Here is a 22,003-nt window from a genome sequence, read left to right as displayed (position 1 = left end):
GCTCCCCAGCCTGGGGGATCTGCACTAGATGAGCCCCCATAACATCTAGCTTTGCAAACCAGCAGGACTTAGGTCTGGGGAGCCAGAGGGCTGTGGGAAACTGAAACTTCAGTCTTGAAGGGCTTGCAACAAACTCACTACTCTGAGTCCCAGTACAGAGGCAGCAGCTTGAAAAGTGCCTGTGCCATATGAGAAGATCCATTGATTAATTTTACAATATGTGCCCGAGGGGCAGGGATCTGGTGAAACTCTCCCTAGTAATGGAAGTGCTGGTGGGCACCTGTTTTCTTCTCTCCCTCCACCTCGCTGGCCCAGAGCTGGCAGGACTGTTTCTGTCACTCTCCATCAACCTAACCAACATCATACATCCTTCCTCCTGAGGAAGCCTCCTACCATGGACAGATCCTCCAAACCAGCTTCTGTTCCACCCCAGCTGGCAGGCAGCCCCATCCAGTACTAGCACCCTTCTTGGCTCCCACCCTGTCTCACCCACAGTTAACCCCAGCCAGCACTGGCTCCCACCCAAAGATAAGCAATAGACAGTGGAATACTGAGGGTTTTTTCTAACTGCACTAAGTAGCTTAAGTAGAGGACACAGTGAAGTTAACAATTAAGTTTAACTGGTTGGGATTCAATCAGATGCATACATGAAGAAAATGTAGAACCATGGAATGGAAAGTGATTGAGAATGAGTCATTATATAATGGACCATGGAATCTCAGTTGGGCAATCAGTGAGATGTGGATATAAGAATACTGATGAATAATGATAAAATATCTTTTTTTTTTTAGATTGGTGGATAAGAAGCAGTTAAAGGATAGATATTATACTGGACGAGTTAGAATAAAAGGGAGCAGGAAGGAAGGTGCCAGCCATGATAGCTTTGAATGTCTTTGAGAGAAACCATGGTTAGTAGTTGACAGAGGAGGTTGTAGGGCGACCGTAGAACTGCTCTGAGTGGACAGGATGAGTTGTCTCTTCCCTCGTGGTCTCTCACAAGCTTTTCAGGGATGAGGTGGTCTCACCTGGGGCATGTGGCGCACTAGTGTTCTCTGTTCTTGTCTTCAGTAGACAGTGGGGTGGACAGAAATAGGAAATAGACATTTACCTGATTCTAAATCATTATTTAGTCCTTCTTCAACATGCCATACTATCAAAGAAGTCTTTTTTTTCCCCATTGCTCTAAGATTGATGGTTCCCAGCCCTACTATAATAAGCTATAGATAGATAACTTAATTTGATAAATGTTTATTGAAAACTATATAAACTTTGACAAGGCTAAAGATAAAATTTTAAAGTACTTTAACTCTGAGATTACTACCCTCAAAATATTCCAATTTGCAAAGTCAGTAAAATATTCCCCTGCTATTGGTGTGGTATTCATGTTACTATAACACCCGATAAGACTGTATTATTTGGTACTCCTGACATCCATGTGAGGGGAATACTGTCACTATTTATAACAGATGCTGTGATACATCATCCAGATTTGCCTTTCAGGGTTGATTTATTTATTTCCCCAGCTTCTCAAGTGTATTGGCAACTGATATCTCACAGCTGAGTTTCACTCTTAGAATAATCTTTGCTGCACGGAATTGTCATGCCCAAGACTATACCCCCTTCCAGTGGGGGACCCATATCCAAAACCTGTCATTGTGGCATTACAAATACCTGGCCTTTTTTTCACAATTTGGAATATATCTAGAGGATCACCTCAACCCCAGGGTTCTATGTGGAACTGGCTAGGTCCTCTGTTGTGACTTCATCACAATTCAACTTCTACCCAACCCTGGTTCTCCTACTCCCTTACACATACTGTTCCTGGGAACGCTCTCCAATCAACTTCCTGCATGCAAGTATCTGTCTCCCGGTCTGTTTGCCCAGGTGCCAATCAAAGTCACCAATATTTGTAAATAAAAAAACTGAGTGAAAAAGCTAAATATTGACATTGAGACTGAGACCCAGGTCAGCCAATTCCAAGTACTGATACTTCACCAGACACCGCCTTCCCCCAGTATATTGATTCATCCTATAAGCCCATGAATACACATTTAAGACACCAAGAGATTAAGAAGCATACCTCACTTTAAACAATCTGCCTTAACACAGGAAAACAGCTTAAGCAACCTGACAATACAATTAATGTGAAAACGTATTTTCTTCTCCGCAACAGGGTGATGTGTAATATGGCTTTACAGTATCTGTTTCTGTAAGATCTTCTGTAGGGCCCCTTTCACATCCTTATTTTTTAAACTGTAGATTAGAGGATTTAGCATAGGGATCACTACTGTATAAAAGACAGAGACAATCTTGTCCTGCTCCATTGAGTAGCTAGAAGTAGGGCGCAAGTACATGAAGAGAATTGTCCCGAAGAATATGGTGACATCCATGAGGTGAGAGGCGCAGGTGGAGAAGGCTTTGTGCCTCCCCTCTAATGAGGGCATCCTCAAGATGGCAATGAGGATACACAGGTAGGAAACAAGGACAATCGTAACACAGCTGATGACAATAAAACTGGAGAAAGCCATGGTCACGATGCCACTGATATAGGTGTCAGAGCAAGAGAGTTTGAGCAGGGGTGGAGTGTCACAGTAGAAATGGTTGATCTTATTAGAGCCACAAAAAGACAATCTAAAATTTATTCCTGTGTGTATGGCTGCATTCCCAAAGCCTGCTAGGAATGAGGTAGCCACTAGCAAGGAGCAAATTCTCCCAGACATGAGAACTGGATACAGCAGAGGGTTCCAAATGGCTGCATAGTGATCATACGCCATCATGGCTAACAGGAAGCATTCAGTCCCCAGGAAGGAGCCAAAGAAGTAGAACTGGGCAGCACATCCATTAAAAGAAATGGCCTTATTTTCAGCCACGAGGTTTACCAGCATCTTAGGGGTGACAGAAGAAGAGGAAGAGGCATCAACAAAGGAGAGGCTGCTGAGAAAGGAGTACATGGGGGTGTGGAGACAGGGAGCAATCTTAATTAGCACGATCATCCCCAAATTACCCACCATGGTTACCATATAGATGAACAGAAACAATCCAAAGAGGACAACTTGTAGATCTGGATTGTCTGAGAGTCCTAAGAGGATAAATTCTGTCACTTCTGTTTGATTCTCGCCTTGGACCTCTTTCATATATCTGGTCATCTGAGCTGCAGTAGGAGAGAAGACAGAACATGGCATTTGGTCAGATGGATACACGACAGAGCTATAAACACCATTTTACTGGTGTGTACACATGCAAATTCTAACAGAAGAAAGCAAAGTGAAAAACTTACTAAGAAGTGTGTTGGACTTGATGCCAAGTCAAAAGACATGAAAAGACAGTTGAGTTCTAGGTGTGTTGCACACTAAGAAATGACCTTGACACGAGTGACTTAATACCCATTAACTAAGATTACTTCTGGCATTAACTATTTATTGGGTAATTCCAGGAACTTATGCTTAAGATGCATCATTATTTGTGATAAATAAATTAAGTGGTTTATTAATATACCATTTAGACACAACTTCTAGAGAAAAAAGGTCAAAATGAATTCAGGCCACTGACTATTCCTCCACAGTGCTAATGGAATGTATACAAAATATTGAAAGTCAGTAAAATTAATAAACATCACTAAACAATAATAAGTCACTAAACTAAATAATAATAATAAAAAAGAAGTTTGAATTTCGTGGGGCTGGGAGAAATTTTAAAAACTGAAGGCCAAGCCAGGAGACAGGGTGTTCCCATACAGCTAGCATGGTTCCAACCCTATCCTAATTTCCCAGTATCAGCATTTACATAAAAAAGTCAATTAAATATTGAGCATTTTGGATAATTGTCTTCAAAATTTAGAGAATCAAGTTGTAAGAATGAGTAGACGTCCCAGATGAAAGTAATAGATCAGACGCAACAAAGAAAACTCCTACCTAACACCACAGAACCAGAACACATCACCACCAGCATGTGGAATATTCCAGCCACTGTATTCAATCTGGGGAATAATTCTACACTAGGTCATCTAAGTGGAACTAAAATTCACTCTTGCAGTGTGTAATGAAGTGAAATCCCGGACAAAAGAAAAAAAAGATACAAGGTAAAAGATGAAAGAATGAAAGAAAGAAAGGATGGAGGGAGGAAAGGAGGGGAGGAGGGAAAAAAGGAAGGAAGGAAGGAAGGAAGGAAGGAAGGAAGGAAGGAAGGAAGGAAGGAAGGAAGGAAGGAAGGAAGGAAGGAAGGAAGGAAGAAAGGAAGGAGGAAAAATCAATATACATGTCCAGCCTAGATCTCTCAAGTAAAAGTTTAGGCAACAGCTCCAGGGGAATTCTTCTCCATTTCCACTTTAACTCCCTACCTCGATGACCTCAGATTATTATTAAACAGTAGATAGATTGGTGCTAATCTAGCTGTCAAATTATAGATCAAAGTGTTAAATCCTTTATCATTTGCAACAGCAAGTTATTTGATATTGTCTCGAATTTAAATGTGGGATCAAAGTAACCCAATACGTGCGCTAATATTGGAGCTAAAGGATCTACTGAGCACAGCTGGGGAGAAAGCTCACAGACACTGCCACACACAGAAGTGCCTATCTGTGCCCTGCTCCACCTGCTTCCCCCTGGGTCAGGGGCTCAGTACCCTCACCAGCAATAGAACTTGGCATGTTTGTACAGTATTACAGTACTTTTCAAAGTGTCATTGCACTCAGTATCTAATCTAAGCCTCACCACAGACCAGTGAGGGAGATACACATGAGTCCAGGAGTATTAATAAGACGACCTTCTGTTAAGGGAGGTCAGTGAAGTAGAGGAGCGAATCAGCAGTGAACCCTGGGTATCTTGATGCCACATTGTTTGTTCCCCAGCACTACCTTGCCTCCCTTCAGATTTCACTGGACAGAGGTACAGCCTAGTCCTCTTCCTTGGGATAATCTTGCTGTTTGAATTTCAAAGAAGAGCAGAAGGAATTAGAAAGAAGGAATAGATCTTTTCCTCTCATCTTCAACCAGAAAACTTCCCTGAGAGTACCTTTCTCTCAGAAATAGTGAAAAGAATAAAATGCCCCAGACTGTGTGCGTGTGCTAGACGCACAAAGTAAGGCAATGATGGGTAACAGTAACAAGTACTGAACTGTGCTGAGCATTTCCCATGTTCTGTAAGCACTGTGTTAAGTATTCTTCCTGCACTGTTTTATTTAAATCCCATGAGATAAGCAGTGTTGTAGTCCTCTTTATGCACATGGGAGATGGGAGGCACAAAAGATTGGTGACCTTTGCCCAAAGTGCCAGAGATCACCTACAGATTTATAGCCAGCCAATGCAACATTTGAGGTGATTTATAAGGACCCCATCAATGATGAATGTGAGCACTAACACACAGAGCAATGGATACTGTAATTCTCAGAACTTTATTGATGCACTAGGACACAGTTACATTGGGAGAAATCCGTACACCTCCTGAAGAGAAAATACAGTTACAGTGGGTGAAAATTGTCTTTCTCAGAACTCACATTCATTAGATAGTATTTTTAGCAAAATACCACTTGTTTCACATCTAACACTGTGGATCACATGCTTCCACCTTTCCTCTACGCTAGCAAATGCATTTCCTGTTTTCTCTGAAACATTCCCCTTCCCCTGGCTGACAGTCTGCAGTCAACCCTCTAGTCCAGAGATCCTTCATCTGGGTTTTCAATTTCTAGGAGTTTGTGAAAATCATAGTGAGATTTCCTGAGAATTGCTGGTGTTTAAAAAGGTCTTGAAATCATAGTCTTTATTGCTCCTTATAATCTTCCTAACGACTAATAAAATTTTATTAATAAAAATGGACAGAGTATTTATTTAACATTCCGTGCTCTTGGAACTTTGGGTCTTGGATAGATTGGAGAAATTAACAGGATATTAAATTTTTCCTCAGGTCAGTAAATTACATGGACAGAACTTTTTATATCTTCTTCTTACCTTTGATCCTTTTGCTTGTTCCTGTCTAAGGACTAAATTCATCAAAAAAAAAAAAAAGCAGAAAAAAGAAAAACAAATATTCTTCTTAGAGGAGGCAGTCACTCTAATTCTCCCAGGTTAAGCAGCAGGCAGAGTTGGAATGGACATTAGACGTCATTTCTAATAAGAGATAAGAGAACTGAAATGCTTTACATCTTCCCTGTCATAAGAGGGTCACGCCTGCATTCAGCAGAGATTGAGTCTTTTCTCCTTCACTTTTCCTTACAGTATCCCAATCTGTTACGTCACGGTAAAAATACAATTCAAAATACAGAATACATTGTTGCGGTGCAGCTGTGATATTGTGTGCGGTTATTTCCGGTTGCAGGGGCTCTGGACCGCAGTCTGGAGCGGGCATCCTGGCTTATTTTAAGTAGGAGTCACTTCTTGTTCTTTGGTCTCTGGGGACTTCATCCCTCATGTCACCTCATTTTAATCTACTTGTTTTTGTTTCCCTCTGAAACCAAAGGAAAGCACATGTCCCTTCCATATTTCTCTCCTTTACCCTCAGGACACCCGGGCCCAGTGGAAAAATGAATTTTCAGTCCCGTATTCCGAACCATTGTTAAACATTGTTTTTTCTGTCTCTTCTGATAGTTGGCGGCCTGGTCCCCTTAGACGCATTGGAAGAATCCAAAGCAGAGCAGGTTCGCTCAGCCTTTGGTCTTGCCTTCTCTAAAGACTTCGAGTACAGATGAGAAGTTATGCTGCTGCCTGAATCACGGTGAGGGGCAAACTGGAGGGGATGCAGGGACATAGCAAGGACGAGGACGGGCTTGGTCTTCAGTCCTGGCTCCGTGCCTCTCTGATTGTGTCACTTTAGATAGTGCACTAAATCGCTTTGTGCCTTAGGTCCTTCGTTTCTGTGTGAGAATACTGATAACCTGCTTCACAGGGTGATGCCGTAGGTAAATCAAACAACATGCATTGTTGCATCAAATAAATATAGACAGATGGTTAACAAATAAGACTTCCCTCCATCCTGACTCTCCTCCTTACTGTCCAGAGTAAGAAAGAGTCATGAGCCTGTGAAGTCTAGATGGAGACTTACAAGCTTTACTATTGCCTAAAATATATCTTCCATATAAGAGGTACAGAGTCTGAGACAAACTGATCAACATCTGATGAGCATTTACATTATCTATGCCACTTTGAGAAGACACTCTAATTTGTCTCTCAGTACAATGTAATCAATTTGCACTAAATGCTGGGGGACACAAAAGCTTAAAGGATGGGTTGCTTTGTCTCTAGCAATTCAGACAATATTCGCATTATTTTAATGCTTAACCGCTTGCTTTTTTTTTTTTTTTTTGGTATTTTGGAGGGAAAATACAGTAGGCTCTTCTCAACACAGAGTCTGAAACATGATCGACAAATAGTGAATTTTATTTAATAAGTAAATAAATACTTTCCTCAATTAAGAGTGAATTAGTTCTTATATAGGAACAAACTGTGATATTATTCTTGTTACAGACATGAGATCCCTGAAAAGAAGGGAACAAATCGGGTGGGCCCTGATTTACTGGCGTAAAATATGTAAGGATGCTTATAATTAAAACAGTGTATTACTGATAAATCAATTTTACAGAACTGGTGAAAGAACAAGGGAACAGAATAGAAAAATACAGATACAGACCCAATAAAATGAAATGAAAATCCGGTATATGATAATAGTGTCTCAAAACTGTGGGGAAAGGAAACTTTTATTAAACAACTATTGTTGATAGCCTTGTAGAAAAAGACAAAATTTGATATTTTCCACTTACTAAGTAAACCCTGTAAAATTTCAATGAGTTATAAAAATTTAAAAACATTAAAAAGCACGAGCACTAGGAGAAAACATGGTGCAGTCCTTTGTAAATGGAAGCATAATTTAAAAATACACAAGTTATTTTTCATTTTATCTTGTCAAATACACCAAGTTTTAAATTTAATTGCATCTGAATAGAGTATAAATAGGACTCAAAATCTGGAAATAGTAAAATTGAAAATTGATAAATTTGATGAAATAAGGAAAGGAAGGTAAAGAAAGGTGGTATGGAAGGAGGGAGGGGAGGGGGAAGGAAGGAGGAAAGGAGACAAAGAACGAGAAAGGGAGGGAGGGAGGAAGGAAGAAAGGAAAAGAAGAAAATTATTTCATGGTAAGGAATTTCTTAGCAAAATCAAAAGACAAATGATAAACTGGGGAAATCTCACACCTTATATACTAGACAAACAGATGATGTCTCTAATACCTAAAAACTAATAAATAAAAGAATCTGTGAATAAATCAAAATACAGAAGAGATATGCCCTGGGAAAAAAATGATTACAAGACATGAATAAACATTTCACAAAAGTAGAAATGCAAATGGCTCTTAAATATATGAAAATATGTTCAACCTTTCTATCAGCCAGGATCCAATCAGGAAACAGAAAAACTACACAGTAATTATATCAGGTAAAATTTAATTTAAACATTTATTACCTGGTAACAGGGAATTAACTAATACTGAGTGGTCAAGAAAAGTCCAAAGTATACAGGAAGAATAGATACAAAGGGCAGCCACTACCTCTGGGGCTGAGGCAGCACATGAAGACAGGAACAAACTTGGAAGAGGCCCCCCATTTCCAAGGCTCCTTTGGACATAGTTGTGCTGGGTATGCCTATGGCCCACTATGTGGCCAGGACACTCTCTGGCTGGGTCCACTAATCAAGAAACCTCTCAGTAGGGTTTCACCGAAACTCACTGATCAGCCGTACCCTGAGGTACGAGCAAGACTTGATGGAAAGCCACCTCTCTGGCAGTAACAAAACTTGACGGGAAACTACTTGCGGGAGTGCTGGTCAACCTTGATGAATGGTGCGCACCACTGAGCATCCCATATGCCGCTGGTTACCACACAGCATCCAGCCACAGGAAGGAGCATATCAGTATGAAAAAGAGAGCCTTTTCCTCCAGCAGAGTTCCTCCAGCATTCTCTACTGATTAGCATAGTACTGGACAGCTGGAGAAGGGGAAATGTTCATAGTATGAGGACCAGTATCAACAAAGCAAAGCAGAGATGGATGGTTTTGGAGCTGAGAGACAAAAAATTTATGCTGGCATGATATTATTCCTAATAAGAAAAAAATATAAATATGACTACCCTCAGAGAATACTTGCCAATTTTTTTTAAATTGAAGTATAGTTGATTTACACTGTTGTGTTAATTTCTGGTGTACAGCATAGTGATTCAGTTACACTATATATTCCTTTTCATATTATTTTTCATTACAGGTTATTACAAGGTATTGAATACAGTTTCCCATACTATACAGTAAGATCTTGTTGTTTTTCTGTTTTATATATAGCAGTTAGTATCTGCAAATCCCAAACTCTCAATTTATTCTTCCCCACCTACTTCCACCCCATAACCATAAGTTTGTTTTCTATGTCTGTGAGCCTGTTTCTGTTTGGTAAATAAGTTCATTTGTCTCATTTTTTAAATTCCACATATATGATATCATATGGTATTTGTCTTTCTCTCATCTGACTTACTTCACTTAGTATGATAATCTCTAGGCTTATCCATGTTGTTGCAAAATGGCCTTATTTCATTTTTATGGCTGAATAATTTTCCACTGTGGAAAAATATTCCATTTTATGGCTGAGTAATATTCCAATATTTCACATCTTTATCCAGTCATCTGCCAATGGACATTTAGATTGCTTCCATGACTTGGCTGTTGTAAATAGTGTTGCTATGAAAATTAGGGTGCATGTACCATTATAAAAATTTAAGTTTTCTCCAGATATATGCCCAGAATTGCTAGATCATAGGGTAAGTCTATTTTTTAGTTTTTAAGGAATCTCCGTACTATTTTCCATAATGGCTACACCAAATGACATTCCCACCAACAATGTAGGAGGGTTCCCTTTTTCCCACACCCTCTCCAGCATTCATCATTTGTGGACTTTTTAATGATGGCCATTCTGACTGATGTGAGGTGATACTTCATTGTAGTTTTGATTTGCATTTCTATGATAATTAGCAATATGGAGCATTTTTCCATGTGCCTATTGGCCATTTGTATGTCTTAACTGGAGAAATGTTTTTTAGGTCTTCTGCCCATTTTTGGAATGAGTTATTTGTTGTTTTTTTTTTTTTTTTTTTTCTTGTTGTTGTTGTTATTAAGTTGTGTGAGCTGTTTGTATATTCTGGAAATTAAGCCCTTGTCAGTTGCATCATTTGCAAATATTTTCTCTCATTCCATAGGCTATCTTTTTCTTTTGTTTATAGTCTTCTTTGTTGTGCAAAAGTTTATAAGGTTAATTAGGTACCATTTGTTTATTTTTGCTTTTATCTCTATTGCCTTGGTAGGCTGACCAGGAGAATACTGCTATGATTTACATCAGAGAATGTTTTGCCTATATTCTCTTCTAGGAGCTTTATGGTGTCTTGTCTTATGTTGAAGTCTTTAAGCCATTTTGTGGTTTGTTTTTTTTTTTGTTTTTTTTTTTTTTTTGCCAATTCTTAGATTGGCAAATATAGACAGTGAACTAGAGAGGGAATAGATAGATAAATTTAGATGAGAAATAAATACAAACATTTGGCAACAAACTTTATGGAAGATTGTGGGGAAACAGGCACTCTCATACATTGCCAGGGGAAAACTAGAGTATTAGCACAATTGCACATTAAATTTCCCTTTGACCTAACAATTCCACTTCTAGGAACTCACTCAGGAAATGTGCTGGTAAGAGTAGGAAAAATCATATGCACTAGGTTATTTATTGTTGCATTATTTTCTTCCAATAGCAAAAGATCAGAACCAATTCAAATGTCTCTCAACAGAATGCTTGATAAATAGACAATGCTACGGCCACACAATGGATTACTATGCAGCTGGAGACATGAGTGAATAACATTTATTTTAAATCAAAGTTTAACTTGAAAACAAATTTTTTTAGTAAGAAAATATGTAAATGTTGTTAGAAATTAACTTTTCATCATAAAATGAGATTTGAGAATAAAATTAAAGAAGCTAGATTAGAAAACAAGATTTAACTATATACTGCCTACAAGAGTTCCTCAAGGACACACATAGGCTAAATGTGAAGAAATGGAAAAGTATTACAAAGATTTTCTATTAGCTTCTTTGACTTTATTTTTTAATGTTTTCTTCTTGGTTAAAAATTTATCTCAGGTCAAATTGAATTTCCAAATTAAGTGGCTTTTAAAAAAATTGTGTTGGCAGGGAGACTCTTAAAACCACTCATTTCCCATTTTCTTTATACAATGGAGAGCTGAAACAAATTTATATGCCATCTCTTGAAATTAAAAAAGAATTAAAGCATGTAATCATGTTTTTGACATTTGAATCTTATCTTTCTTTCATCCTGTTTTCACTGTAAATATATACCAGGGGTGAAAAAGCAAAAGTGTCTAGAAAGCTGCCCTAGATCTCTTCCTAGGGTAGGAATCTTTGCCTAATGAGTGGCAGTCTTCTTGCCCTTCTTATCAAAGGAGACGCAGCATGAGCACCGTACTCAGACAGATGAGTGTTTTCATTCTGAAACTATTAATGCTAAGTTGTGTGTCCTGGAAAAGTTAAGCAATTCTCACTCAGTCACTTAACCTATAAATCAATGAGTCATTCACTTCATCTGAAACCAGAGGCAATAGTGTTATCATCAGAAGACTCAGTTGATCACATGTGGAAAGTACCCCACAAAGTCTCTGGTGAATAAATGTCCTTTAAAAAAAATAATAAACTCATTTCGTGAAGCCCCACTCGTTCCTATTCCTGCCCACTGAATTAGACTCTCAGAAAAGATCAGTCTCACTAGTTTTTTGTTATGTTAAGTTTCAGTTCCTTATGCTAGATTCTCTCAGGTTAAAATAGAATTTAACTTAAATCCATCAACAGATGACTGGATGAAGAAGTTGTGGTATATTTATACAATGGAATACTGCTCAGCCATAAAAAAAAAAAGATAAAATAATGCCATTTGCAGCAACATGGATGGACCTGGAGATTGTCATTCTAAGTCCAGTCAGCCAGAAAGAGAAAGAAAAATACAACATGATATCACTCATATGTGGAATCTTAAAAAAAAAAAAAGATGCTAAGAACTCATCTACAAAACAGAAACAGACTTGCAGACATAGTAAACAGTCTTATGTTTACTGGGGAAAGGGGGTGGGAAGGGATAAATTTGGGAGTTTGAGATTTACATATATTAGCCACTATATATAAAAATAGATTTTTAAAAAGTTTCTTCTGTATAACACAGGGAACTATGTTCTATATCTTGTAATAAACTTAAATGAAAAAATATGAAAACGAATATACGTATGTATGTGCATGACTGGGACATTGTACTGTACACCAACCAGACCTTTCTAAATTGCCATCAAAGTTACACCACGAAGGCAGCTTCGGGCTTGTGAAAACCATGCCTGCAATACTCATTACTGACTCCACCATCACCTCTAGAGAGGGAGAAAAGAATTCCCTCGTGTTTCCTTCTTTTATCATTAAAATTGGAGAAAGAGAGAGTGAAATTCCTTAGGGGATGACAGCTCATCAAGTCCTTGAGCCTCCTGTGAGTGCAGAAGTCATTTCATCACATTTTCTCTGGGGAAGATTCGTGACTCTGACGCTTAAACGCCTCCCGCCAACAGGAGCAAATGTGGAATGAGCACGTGGCTCAGAGACAACTGCTAGAGTGATTGCCTGTCTTTGGATTCTGCTCAGCACAGCACATTAAGAGAAGAGGAGACATTCGACCTTTCCCCAAAGGTGAAAAACAGGTCAGTATTTGGGCCAGAAAGAGAGACGCATGACCTACTGCCAGTGGGGCATTATACTACCCAGTGCTCCTTGGGGCATGGATTTCCTTGGCACCAGTTTCATACCATCTTAAAATTTCAAAAAGAGTCGTTGACCATGGGTTTGGCTTTTGGGTGTCTCATTATAAGTCAGAATTCAAAATAAATGCTAGAATTGGAAATTTCTATAGAACGTTCATTGGCCCATTCCTTTCACAGACAAGGAAGTTGCATCTCACATAGCAGTTCATCAAGTTGAAACAATTAATTTGTAGAAAAAACCGGTACTCTAATCAGGATTCCACACTCTTATAGCCCCAGTATTCTTTTCACTTAAACACGCAAAAGCAGTAATACATAGAAATCTAAAATACATTTGCCTATATTTGCTTCTGTAAGACAATGCTTTTGCTGGTCTTTTTTAAATATTAGAATTTATTGTTAACCATGAAATATGCTTATTTACTCACTGTTCGACCATTTCCTCAAGAGTCAGATCAGTTGAATTTTAGTTATATGAGACTAAAAAGAAAAATATAGAAGTTTTCTTTTCTCTTCTTTTGTCTTAACCAGCTTTGATTTTGAATTTTATAGCCTCATCTCTACTTGTTTTTATTATTCAATGGAAATGCTATAGAATTAAGATCATACCTTTCCTAAAGGTTAAGGCAGTCCGTGATACATCACCTTTATGAAATAAGCATTGAATCTTTTTATTTCAGGGAGTCATGAGTACACACTCATCTATTGAATTAAAACACCTTCACTTACACACAACTGCCAAATGCATTAGATGCATTAGCACTTAACAAAAGTCACTAAATTCACACCATATGTATATATGTGTGTGTGTGTGTGTGTAGAGAGAGAAAGAGAGAGAGAGAGACTAAATATGTATGTATAATCTAACCATTTTGCATAAAGTTATTAATCTTATTTAACAAATGAAAAAACCAAGACTCCAAGAAGATAAGTAGTGCGCTAGAAATTAATAGCAGAAAGTAGTAAAACCTGGACTTGTCTGTTCACTGTAAGAGAAAACAAGCCGGGTGCTTTATGATTGATGAAGCACCTTCTCACATCCTTCCTCATTTAACTGGAATGTTGAATCTACAAGGGAGGAAAGAATGGTTTTCTAATCACATTTTCCAATTGAGTGAAATGAATAGGTCGGCACATGCTCAGCCCTGGATCAGTCCCAACTCCCCGGGCTGTGTTCTTACCAGGCATCTCACCCTCATCTAACTGCTACAGCTGGGGATCACCCTTGCATTTTGAATCTTGATGTCTAGGTGTATTTCCTCATTTATAAAATTATGAATCTGGACTAAAGGAGTACTTCCAGTGTCAACAACAGGATTATTTTCCTTCTTGCTAAAGTGGAAGTACAAGTTGAGAGGGGAAGGACTATGGTAGATCCTTTTTATATTTTTTCATGGTGAGTTATTTTTATATTCTTATGTGAAGCACTTAGATGGTGGGGACGAACACAGTGCTATAGATGAATTTGGCAGGTTCTGATTCCATGGCTGGTTCTGCAACTAACTCACTGTGTGACTTTGCGAGTTATCTCAGCCCAAGTTTTTGTTTCCTCATTAATACAACCTATGAAATAATGTATGCAGTCACATGTGGTGAGAATGAGCTGAAATGAAGTTGGGAAAGGTAGTTTGTTCTTCTCTAACAGCTTTGTTGAGGTATACCTGATGTACAATGCATTGTTTATATTTAAAGTATAAAATTTAATATATTTTAATACGTATATATGTCCATGAAACCATCATCATAATCAACATAGTAAACAAATCCAACATCCTTCAAAGTTTGCTTATGCCCCTTGGTAATCCCTCCCTCCTTCTCCTCTTCCCACACACCTGTACCCAGGCAATCATTGATCTACTATTTGTCACTATTGACTAGCATGTAGTTTCTAGATTTTTATAAATGAAATCATGTAAGATACTCCTGTTTTGAGTTTCATCCCTTGTGTTGCAAGTATCAACTGTCAAGAGGTTTCCAAAGTGTTTGCACTATTTTACATTCCCACCAACAAGGATGAAATTTTCAGTCCTTCCATTTCCTTGTCAATGATCAGTATGACCCACATGTTTTTAATTTTAACCATTCTACTAAACATGTAGGAATATCTCAGTTAGCAATAACCATTCTGATAAAAGTGCAGCAATAAATTTAATTTGTGTGCTCCTAATACAAATGATTAGAGCATTTTCATACATTTATTAGTCATTCACATATCTTCTTTGCTGACGTGTCTGTTCAAACATTTGGCCCATTCTTTGGGGGTTATTTTCTTATTATTAAATTTTAAACTTTTTCTATATTGTGGGTACAAGTTCTTTATGAGAATTGTACTTTTTCAAATAATTTTTCCAAGGTTTGTTTTTTCATTCTCTGTTTCCTAATTGACCTAAGGTATGATGAAATGATGCACACATTCACAACATAGTAAAAAAGAATTGAATAGGGATAAATATAAGTACTTTGCAAATTATAAACTTTCAGACAAATGTATGGTACTGATTACTCATTTTCAGAGCAGCTTCTCTGTTGCAGGTGCTCGTGTTCTGTGCAGAAACTTAAGGATGGGGGCACCACTATCAATCATCCCAGGATTTAAGATAGCCACGCCCCCATGAAAGATGCCTTATACTGCTCTGCTTTCTTCTCTTTCTTAAGCAGTAAACCAATTAGAGAAGACACAGTATGACTTCTCCTTTCAGGTTTAGGTAGAGGATGCTACTTATTTCTAACTTACTCCATGTTTGGGTTTGGTTTGATTGGGTTTGGTTTGGTTTTGCCCACTTCCTTCTTAGAATTCTTCAATGGACAAGATATCCTTCCAATCAAAGAGGAAAAAGTTTACCAAATCCATGCTTCTTTTGTCCACAGACTTGGATAACACTTTCTCTATTTCCCCTGAGAGAAGGACCCTTGAGTCTTAAACCCAGACTGAGCTGTGCACCGATCTGTTGGCTAGGCAGTAAGATTGTCCAAAGACACAGCTGAGTCTTCACACTGATTATGCTTCAGGCCAAACTTCTCGGTGTTTTTAAAGATCAGGGAAACCAGAGACTAATTCTGTGTCCATGCATAATAGGCGAGGCAGAAGAAAGGAGGACAGACACAAAAATAAAGATACATCAACTCCATCAAATCACACATTCACAGAAGACAATGAAGTAGAGTAGACTCCACACTCAGACAGACCCAGCTCTGCTGTTTATTGGCTGTTGACTGTGCTAAAGTTACTTAGTATCTAGCCTTGTTCATTTCAGATACAAGATGGAGATAATGCTGGCATTTACTTAATAGATTGATAGTGAGGATGAAATTATATAATGTGTGAAAGCACTAAAAATTCTGGCATATAGCTGACATTCAGTTAACTCCTGGCTTTTTAAAAATTATTATTCACTACTTTTTCTAATATTTCTCACCCTCTGCTCCAAGTATTTCTCTTTCTGTGTGTGTGTGTGTGCATGTGTGTGTGTGTGAGTGATATGTTATATGTTAAGATCCCTGTGTCTTTCCTTTTTAGTGTGTGTGCCTATCTGCAGTGAGAGTTAATGTTAATCCATTATCTGCTTTGTTTTAGAAAGAAGAAAGAGACACCCAAAACTGTTATTTTTTACTAATTAATTAGGGAGATACTTGCACAGATCAGGTCAAACATTTGGTACCATGTGATAAATGACATCAGGGCACCAATTTCTTCAGAGAAGCAGAATTTGCCATCCCTAAGACACTAACATCTTCGCTTATTTGACTGGATTTCTGGAGAAGACAAAAGACCATTGCCCTTACCAAAGTCATTTGAGTTACCCTATGGGTCATAGAATCTAATTACTGGGAAACTTTTTAAGAATCACCGCAAATGATAAAGCGAATCCAGGCACACATAAAATGGGAAAGATGGATAAAGAAAACCACTCAGTGGTGACTGAGTTTATCTTTATGGGCATCACTCAAGACCCTCAGCTGCAGATCATCTTCTTTGTGGTCTTCCTCTTGGTCTACCTGGTCAACGTGGTGGGGAATGTTGGTATGATTATCCTGATCATAACAGACACTCAGCTTCACACACCCATGTACTTCTTCCTCTGCAACCTCTCCTTTACCGACCTGGGCTACTCCTCAGCCATTGCCCCCAGGATGCTGGCTGACTTCCTAGCAAAGCACAAAATCATCTCCTTCTCCAGCTGTGCCACACAGTTTGCTTTCTTTGTAGGTTTTGTGGATGCCGAGTGCTATGTCCTGGCTACCATGGCCTACGACCGTTTCGTGGCCATCTGTCAACCCCTCCACTACAGCACTCTCATGTCCAAGCGAGTCTGCTTGGCTCTTGTGCTGGGTTCTTACCTGGCTGGTCTGGTGAGTTTAGTCGCACACACTTCCCTCACCTTCAGTTTGAGTTACTGTGGTTCCAATATCATCAACCACTTCTTCTGCGAAATCCCACCGCTCCTAGCCCTCTCTTGCTCAGACACCTACATCAGCGAGATCTTGCTGTTTAGTTTGTGTGGCTTCATTGAATTCAGCACCGTCCTCATCATCTTCATCTCCTACACCTTCATCCTCATCGCCATCATCAGAATGCGCTCTGCTGAAAGCCGCCTTAAGGCTTTCTCCACCTGTGGGTCTCATCTCACTGGCGTCACACTTTTTTATGGCACAGTCATGTTCATGTACCTGAGGCCAACATCCAGCTACTCCCTGGATCAAGACAAATGGGCCTCTGTGTTCTACACTGTTATCATCCCCATGTTGAATCCTTTGATCTACAGTTTACGAAACAAGGATGTGAAAGCTGCTCTCAAAAAACTAATTGGAAAAAAACCTCAATAAAAACAAAAAAAGGGAAAATCTGTTATTACCACATGTAAATAATAGTGGCAGAAAGATGGTGTCAGAAGGTGGAAAATGCAAATAACTTTCCAATAAACACTACACAAGTTACCAGCCACCTGCTGCGTCAATCTTAAGTTTTTTTAACTGAGGTAGAGTTGATGTATCATATTACATAATTTTTAAGGATACAGCATAGTGATTCAAAAATTTTAAAGGTTATAGTTCATTTATAGTTATTATAAAATATTGGCTATATTCCTTGTGCTGTGCAGTATGTCCTTATAGCTTACTTACTCTGCTTTGTTACACTCATTAGCTGTATTTTTAGGTTCCACATATAAGTGATATCATACAGTCTTTGCCTTTCTCTGTCTGACTTATTTCACTGAGCATAATGCCCTGCAAGTCAATCTTAAATTCTGGAGGGTTTTCAGGAATCTTTAACTCTATGGTATGAAGCAAATATAAATTAGTATTTTTGAAAGTCATGCTGAGCGAGATGCATTAGTTTTTTTTTTTTTTTAATTTAAAATTGACTCACGTGTCCATAAGAAATGGAGATAGGACTTGAGAAGGGCAATAAATAGCTAATCACTCTAAAGCGTATTTGTTTTCAGGGTCGCGGGGAACGATAGATCAAATGTTGAAAAGGTATCTACTATGAAAGGGAGTCAGAGAAAATTTAGTTAAACACGTGGGAATGGGGCTGGTGTGAGCGGTGACTTAATGTATCCCAGAATCCAATCACGCGTGTGTTCAGCAAAAACTTACAAATGCTAGATATGTGCCTCCAGAGGACACAAACATAAGACGCACGTGTGGCAACAACAGGAATTCGATGTGCTTCCAGTTACTCTGTTATCTCTCAGAAGCTGCTGCCACCAATACAATCAGAAGCCACGCAAAGCCCAAGAATAAGAGCTGAGATTAGGCTCTGCTAACTAGGTGTGTGAGTATTGACAGCACCCTTTTTTTTTTTTCTGTCCTCAGTTTTCCCTTATGTCAGGTGGTTGGTTTCACCTAATAATCACTGGACCTTTTGGTCTATTCAAAAGAGGTGGGTATCTCATTTTTGTCCACCTTGTATGTTGACCTCCTCCCAGGCCTCGGATTCTAGGACTCTGGACCTTTCTATAAGAAAGATACAATTTAGATCAATCTCTAAGGCTAATTTTAGCAAGACTGTAATGTCTACAGGACTGATTGTCCTGATCAGTCCCTGATCTCCCCTATGCCTTTCTCTCCCCCTCTTCTAATCTCAATTAAACAGTAGCCTTTTCCATGGCGGCCAAGAGTCTTCATGCTTTCCACCTTCGCAAAGAATAATTTCATCAACCCTGATGTATCAATGACTGACAATAGAGGAGGACATAACTCCTCTTTGCCTGTTCTCGAGGCTATAATTTTTGAATTAAGAAACAGGACTGCCAGGTATCAGCAGCAGGTAAAGGCAGCAGACTGAGATCTGAGGAGAGCTAAGGTTTTCGCAGATGTGCTGAAATTCCATCACACCATCTCTTTCAAATACTGGCAATTAATAATGTTTTTATCTCAGCCTTTCCTCTCGTGCAGTATAGTCAAAGGTCAGGGAAACACAGTGGTTGCCCTGAAGTATAAGAGCAACTTCATTCATCATGAAAGGTACTTAAGAGTTTTAGTGATGAAAGACTCGGGATTCACCACACTTTCTAATGGGTGTCATTATGTGTGAGTTGAAACTGACCTGGTTCAAAATCACTCAGTCACAATATGAATTCCTAAAAACATCCCTGATGTCACATGATGGAGAAAGTAAAGGGGTTAACAGACAGGTGTGGAGTGGGCAGTCCTGAAACAGTCCAGAGATTTGGCCTTCAGGTTTTTAAAAATGCAATCCAATGTGTAAATCTATATGCAGTGTGAAAAATAAGAAATTAGAGCTTTCCTTTTTCATTAACTACAAACCAAGTAGTCTATGTCCTAATTGAAAGGGCAGTTGCCTCAGAATCAGGAAGATCTTTGAATTCCATTTCTGGATCTCTACTCACTGACCTCGTTGCTAGAGGACTAACTTTTTTTTTCTTAATTTATTGCTGTATCCAGTCGATACACAAAGCACCTTAAATCTGTTTACGTTCTTACAATCATTAGATATATGTATTATTCTCATTTTAAAGATGATAAAACCGACATATAGAAAAGTCAACAACAAACTTGTCAAAGTTAAGTAGTAAAATCAAAAACTGATCAAAAGGCTGCACTTTCCACTCTGACTTATGACAAAATTCAGGCTTTGGACTATTTGGAGAAGCCCTCACTCAGATTCTGCTCTTTTTTTCTGTAGGACCTTGGGCCAGTTACTTAATCTCTATAAGCCTAAATTTCATCTTACAAATGGGAATAACTTACTTTTTAACATTTTTCAAAAGAAATGCTGTAATCCCTGTAAAGAATCTGTCACATAAGAGATATTTAATAAACATTCGCTCCTTCTATTTTTCCTTCATTTACATCTTAACAATCTGTCATCTTGGGTCAATGTGTTGCAATAAAATAAGGAAGCTATTTTTTCCTGCATAGTTGGTGTTAGAAGCACAAATATCAACTTATAATGACAAGAGAAAAATGGATGGAAGTTGGATCACGTTAGTCTTTGTCCCAGTCCTGCCAGTAATCACGTCGGATAAATCCCATAATGTCTCTGTACTTTAATCTATTCATCAGTGAAATGAGGGCTATTATTTATACATCATCTATTCTTTTGGTTTGCTCAAATCAGTGGTAAATAAATGTCTGATGTTTGAAAAGGCCTGAATTCTCCTTTATACATTAAAAATTTTAGCCAGTACTAAAAACATAGCAAAAGTAGACATTTCAATCATACTCTCTATAATGGACTGCAAAAATCCTATGAATTGCTGTTTTCTCTAATCAGAAACGAGCTGGTAATTACTGCACTAGGAGTTATAAAAGGCAAAAATCAGTGCAGATGTGGTTAAGATGGAAGGCATCAGAATGAAAAAAGCTGAAATTAAATTCTGCTTCTTCCACGCTCAAGAAAAATCTCAGGTGAGATTTTTTTAAACAATCTGTGTTTAAGACTTAAGACTTGGTGGCTAGATACATAGATATAGATATAGATAAAGATGTTCTGACTTTACTGAGTTGACATTCATAGGGAGATAAATTAAATGCAAATATCCTGTATTACAGGAAAACAAAATAATAAATACCAGAAGAGCTCTGCAGACAAAGTGCTGTGGGAAGTCACACTTGAAAGACAGCACCTCCTCTTGGGAGATCAGGGAATTTTATGGAGGAGGGGGCATGTGAGCTGTTCTTGAAGAATGATCCAGAAATTAAACAGGAAAGCAAACAGAAAGGGAATGCCAGAAGGAAGAAACATAGTGAAGAGAGGTAAAGAGGCTGGAAACCATGGGACTTTTCCATGGGCCATTTTGGCCAGCTGTCCAGTGGGAAGGTTTGATGGTGAAGTTGGAATGTAGCTCAAGATCTGGCACCAATTTTAGGACATGGGAATTTATAACTTGGGGAGTAGGGAGTTTATCACTCATGAATTCTGGAGAAGATTCCTCTTTGCTCCCTGAAGTCCTGTCTCATATCCATCCACAGAACGACCTTTGGGGAAACCAGCGTAGCAACACAGCCTTTAGGTGGGTAAATCCAAGTAGACATTGGCTACTTCAGATAGGTTTAGTGGCATAAGATGGTATGATCTTCTTCATAAAACTTGAATAAAACTCTTACCTTTAGCCATAATTATGTGTGGTCTTCTCCCAGGGGAGGAATGTAAGCTGAAGTCTCTCCCTTCAATCTCTGCCATAGAGAGGCTACCTGGAATAATTAGGGTCTAAGAGTCCTTGTCCTATCCCATAGTTACCCCATTCCCTAACACAGAAGCTATGAAATTGCCAAAGTCCTTTGCTTGGCATTCCAAGCCCTCCTCCTTAAACCCTCCGTGGTATTATTTCTCCCTGATCTCTTTGTGCAACAAATTCTCCTGTAAAACTAATTCTTGAATGGCCCTGACATTTTTCCACCTCTGTATTTTTACCAGTTCTCTCCCCTTTCTACTCCCTGCTTCCCTGAATATCCCAACTCCATGTCTCAGAATGTCCAAACTTGGCTCTTCCTTCAAGGACCAGCAAAATACTAATCCTCCAGGAGCCCTCTTTCTTTGACCTACCAGGCTGGTAAAAAAAACACTTACTCTTCTGAACAGCAAAATCATTTCATTTATAACTTTCTTGTGATTGTGTGTGGATGTTATAGTTATGCACATACATGTGTAAATGCCTTAAAATGCAGACACTGTGTGAGATGTACCTGAGTGTCCTCCTCATCATAGCAAACTCAT

General features: G+C 38.6%; 2 protein-coding genes across 2 annotated transcripts; one reads left to right on the top strand and one right to left on the bottom strand.

Annotated features, from left to right (window-relative positions):
• Nucleotides 1-2,192: 2,192 nt before the first annotated feature.
• LOC105090031 (olfactory receptor 5AP2) lies at nucleotides 2,193-3,146 on the bottom strand. The gene has a single exon (XM_010981222.3). It carries the CDS (start codon nucleotides 3,144-3,146, stop codon nucleotides 2,193-2,195), a length of 954 nt encoding a protein of 317 aa, XP_010979524.3.
• A 13,564-nt stretch (nucleotides 3,147-16,710) lies between these two features.
• On the top strand, nucleotides 16,711-17,643 carry LOC105090030 (olfactory receptor 5AR1). The gene has a single exon (XM_010981221.3). It carries the CDS (start codon nucleotides 16,711-16,713, stop codon nucleotides 17,641-17,643), a length of 933 nt encoding a protein of 310 aa, XP_010979523.3.
• Nucleotides 17,644-22,003: the final 4,360 nt, after the last annotated feature.

This window comes from Camelus dromedarius, chromosome 12 (assembly GCF_036321535.1).
Source record: "Camelus dromedarius isolate mCamDro1 chromosome 12, mCamDro1.pat, whole genome shotgun sequence".
In the NCBI taxonomy this organism is placed as follows: Eukaryota; Metazoa; Chordata; class Mammalia; order Artiodactyla; family Camelidae; genus Camelus; species Camelus dromedarius.
The sequence above is the reverse complement of the archived record's forward strand: the minus strand, read 5'-3'. Positions and strand labels throughout refer to the sequence as shown.

What these genes read in the sequence shown, in the direction of transcription:
- LOC105090031 (XM_010981222.3), bottom strand. Translation starts at nt 3,146, where the DNA reads ATGACCAGATATATGAAAGAGGTCCAAGGCGAGAATCAAACAGAAGTG.
- LOC105090030 (XM_010981221.3), top strand. Translation starts at nt 16,711, where the DNA reads ATGGATAAAGAAAACCACTCAGTGGTGACTGAGTTTATCTTTATGGGC.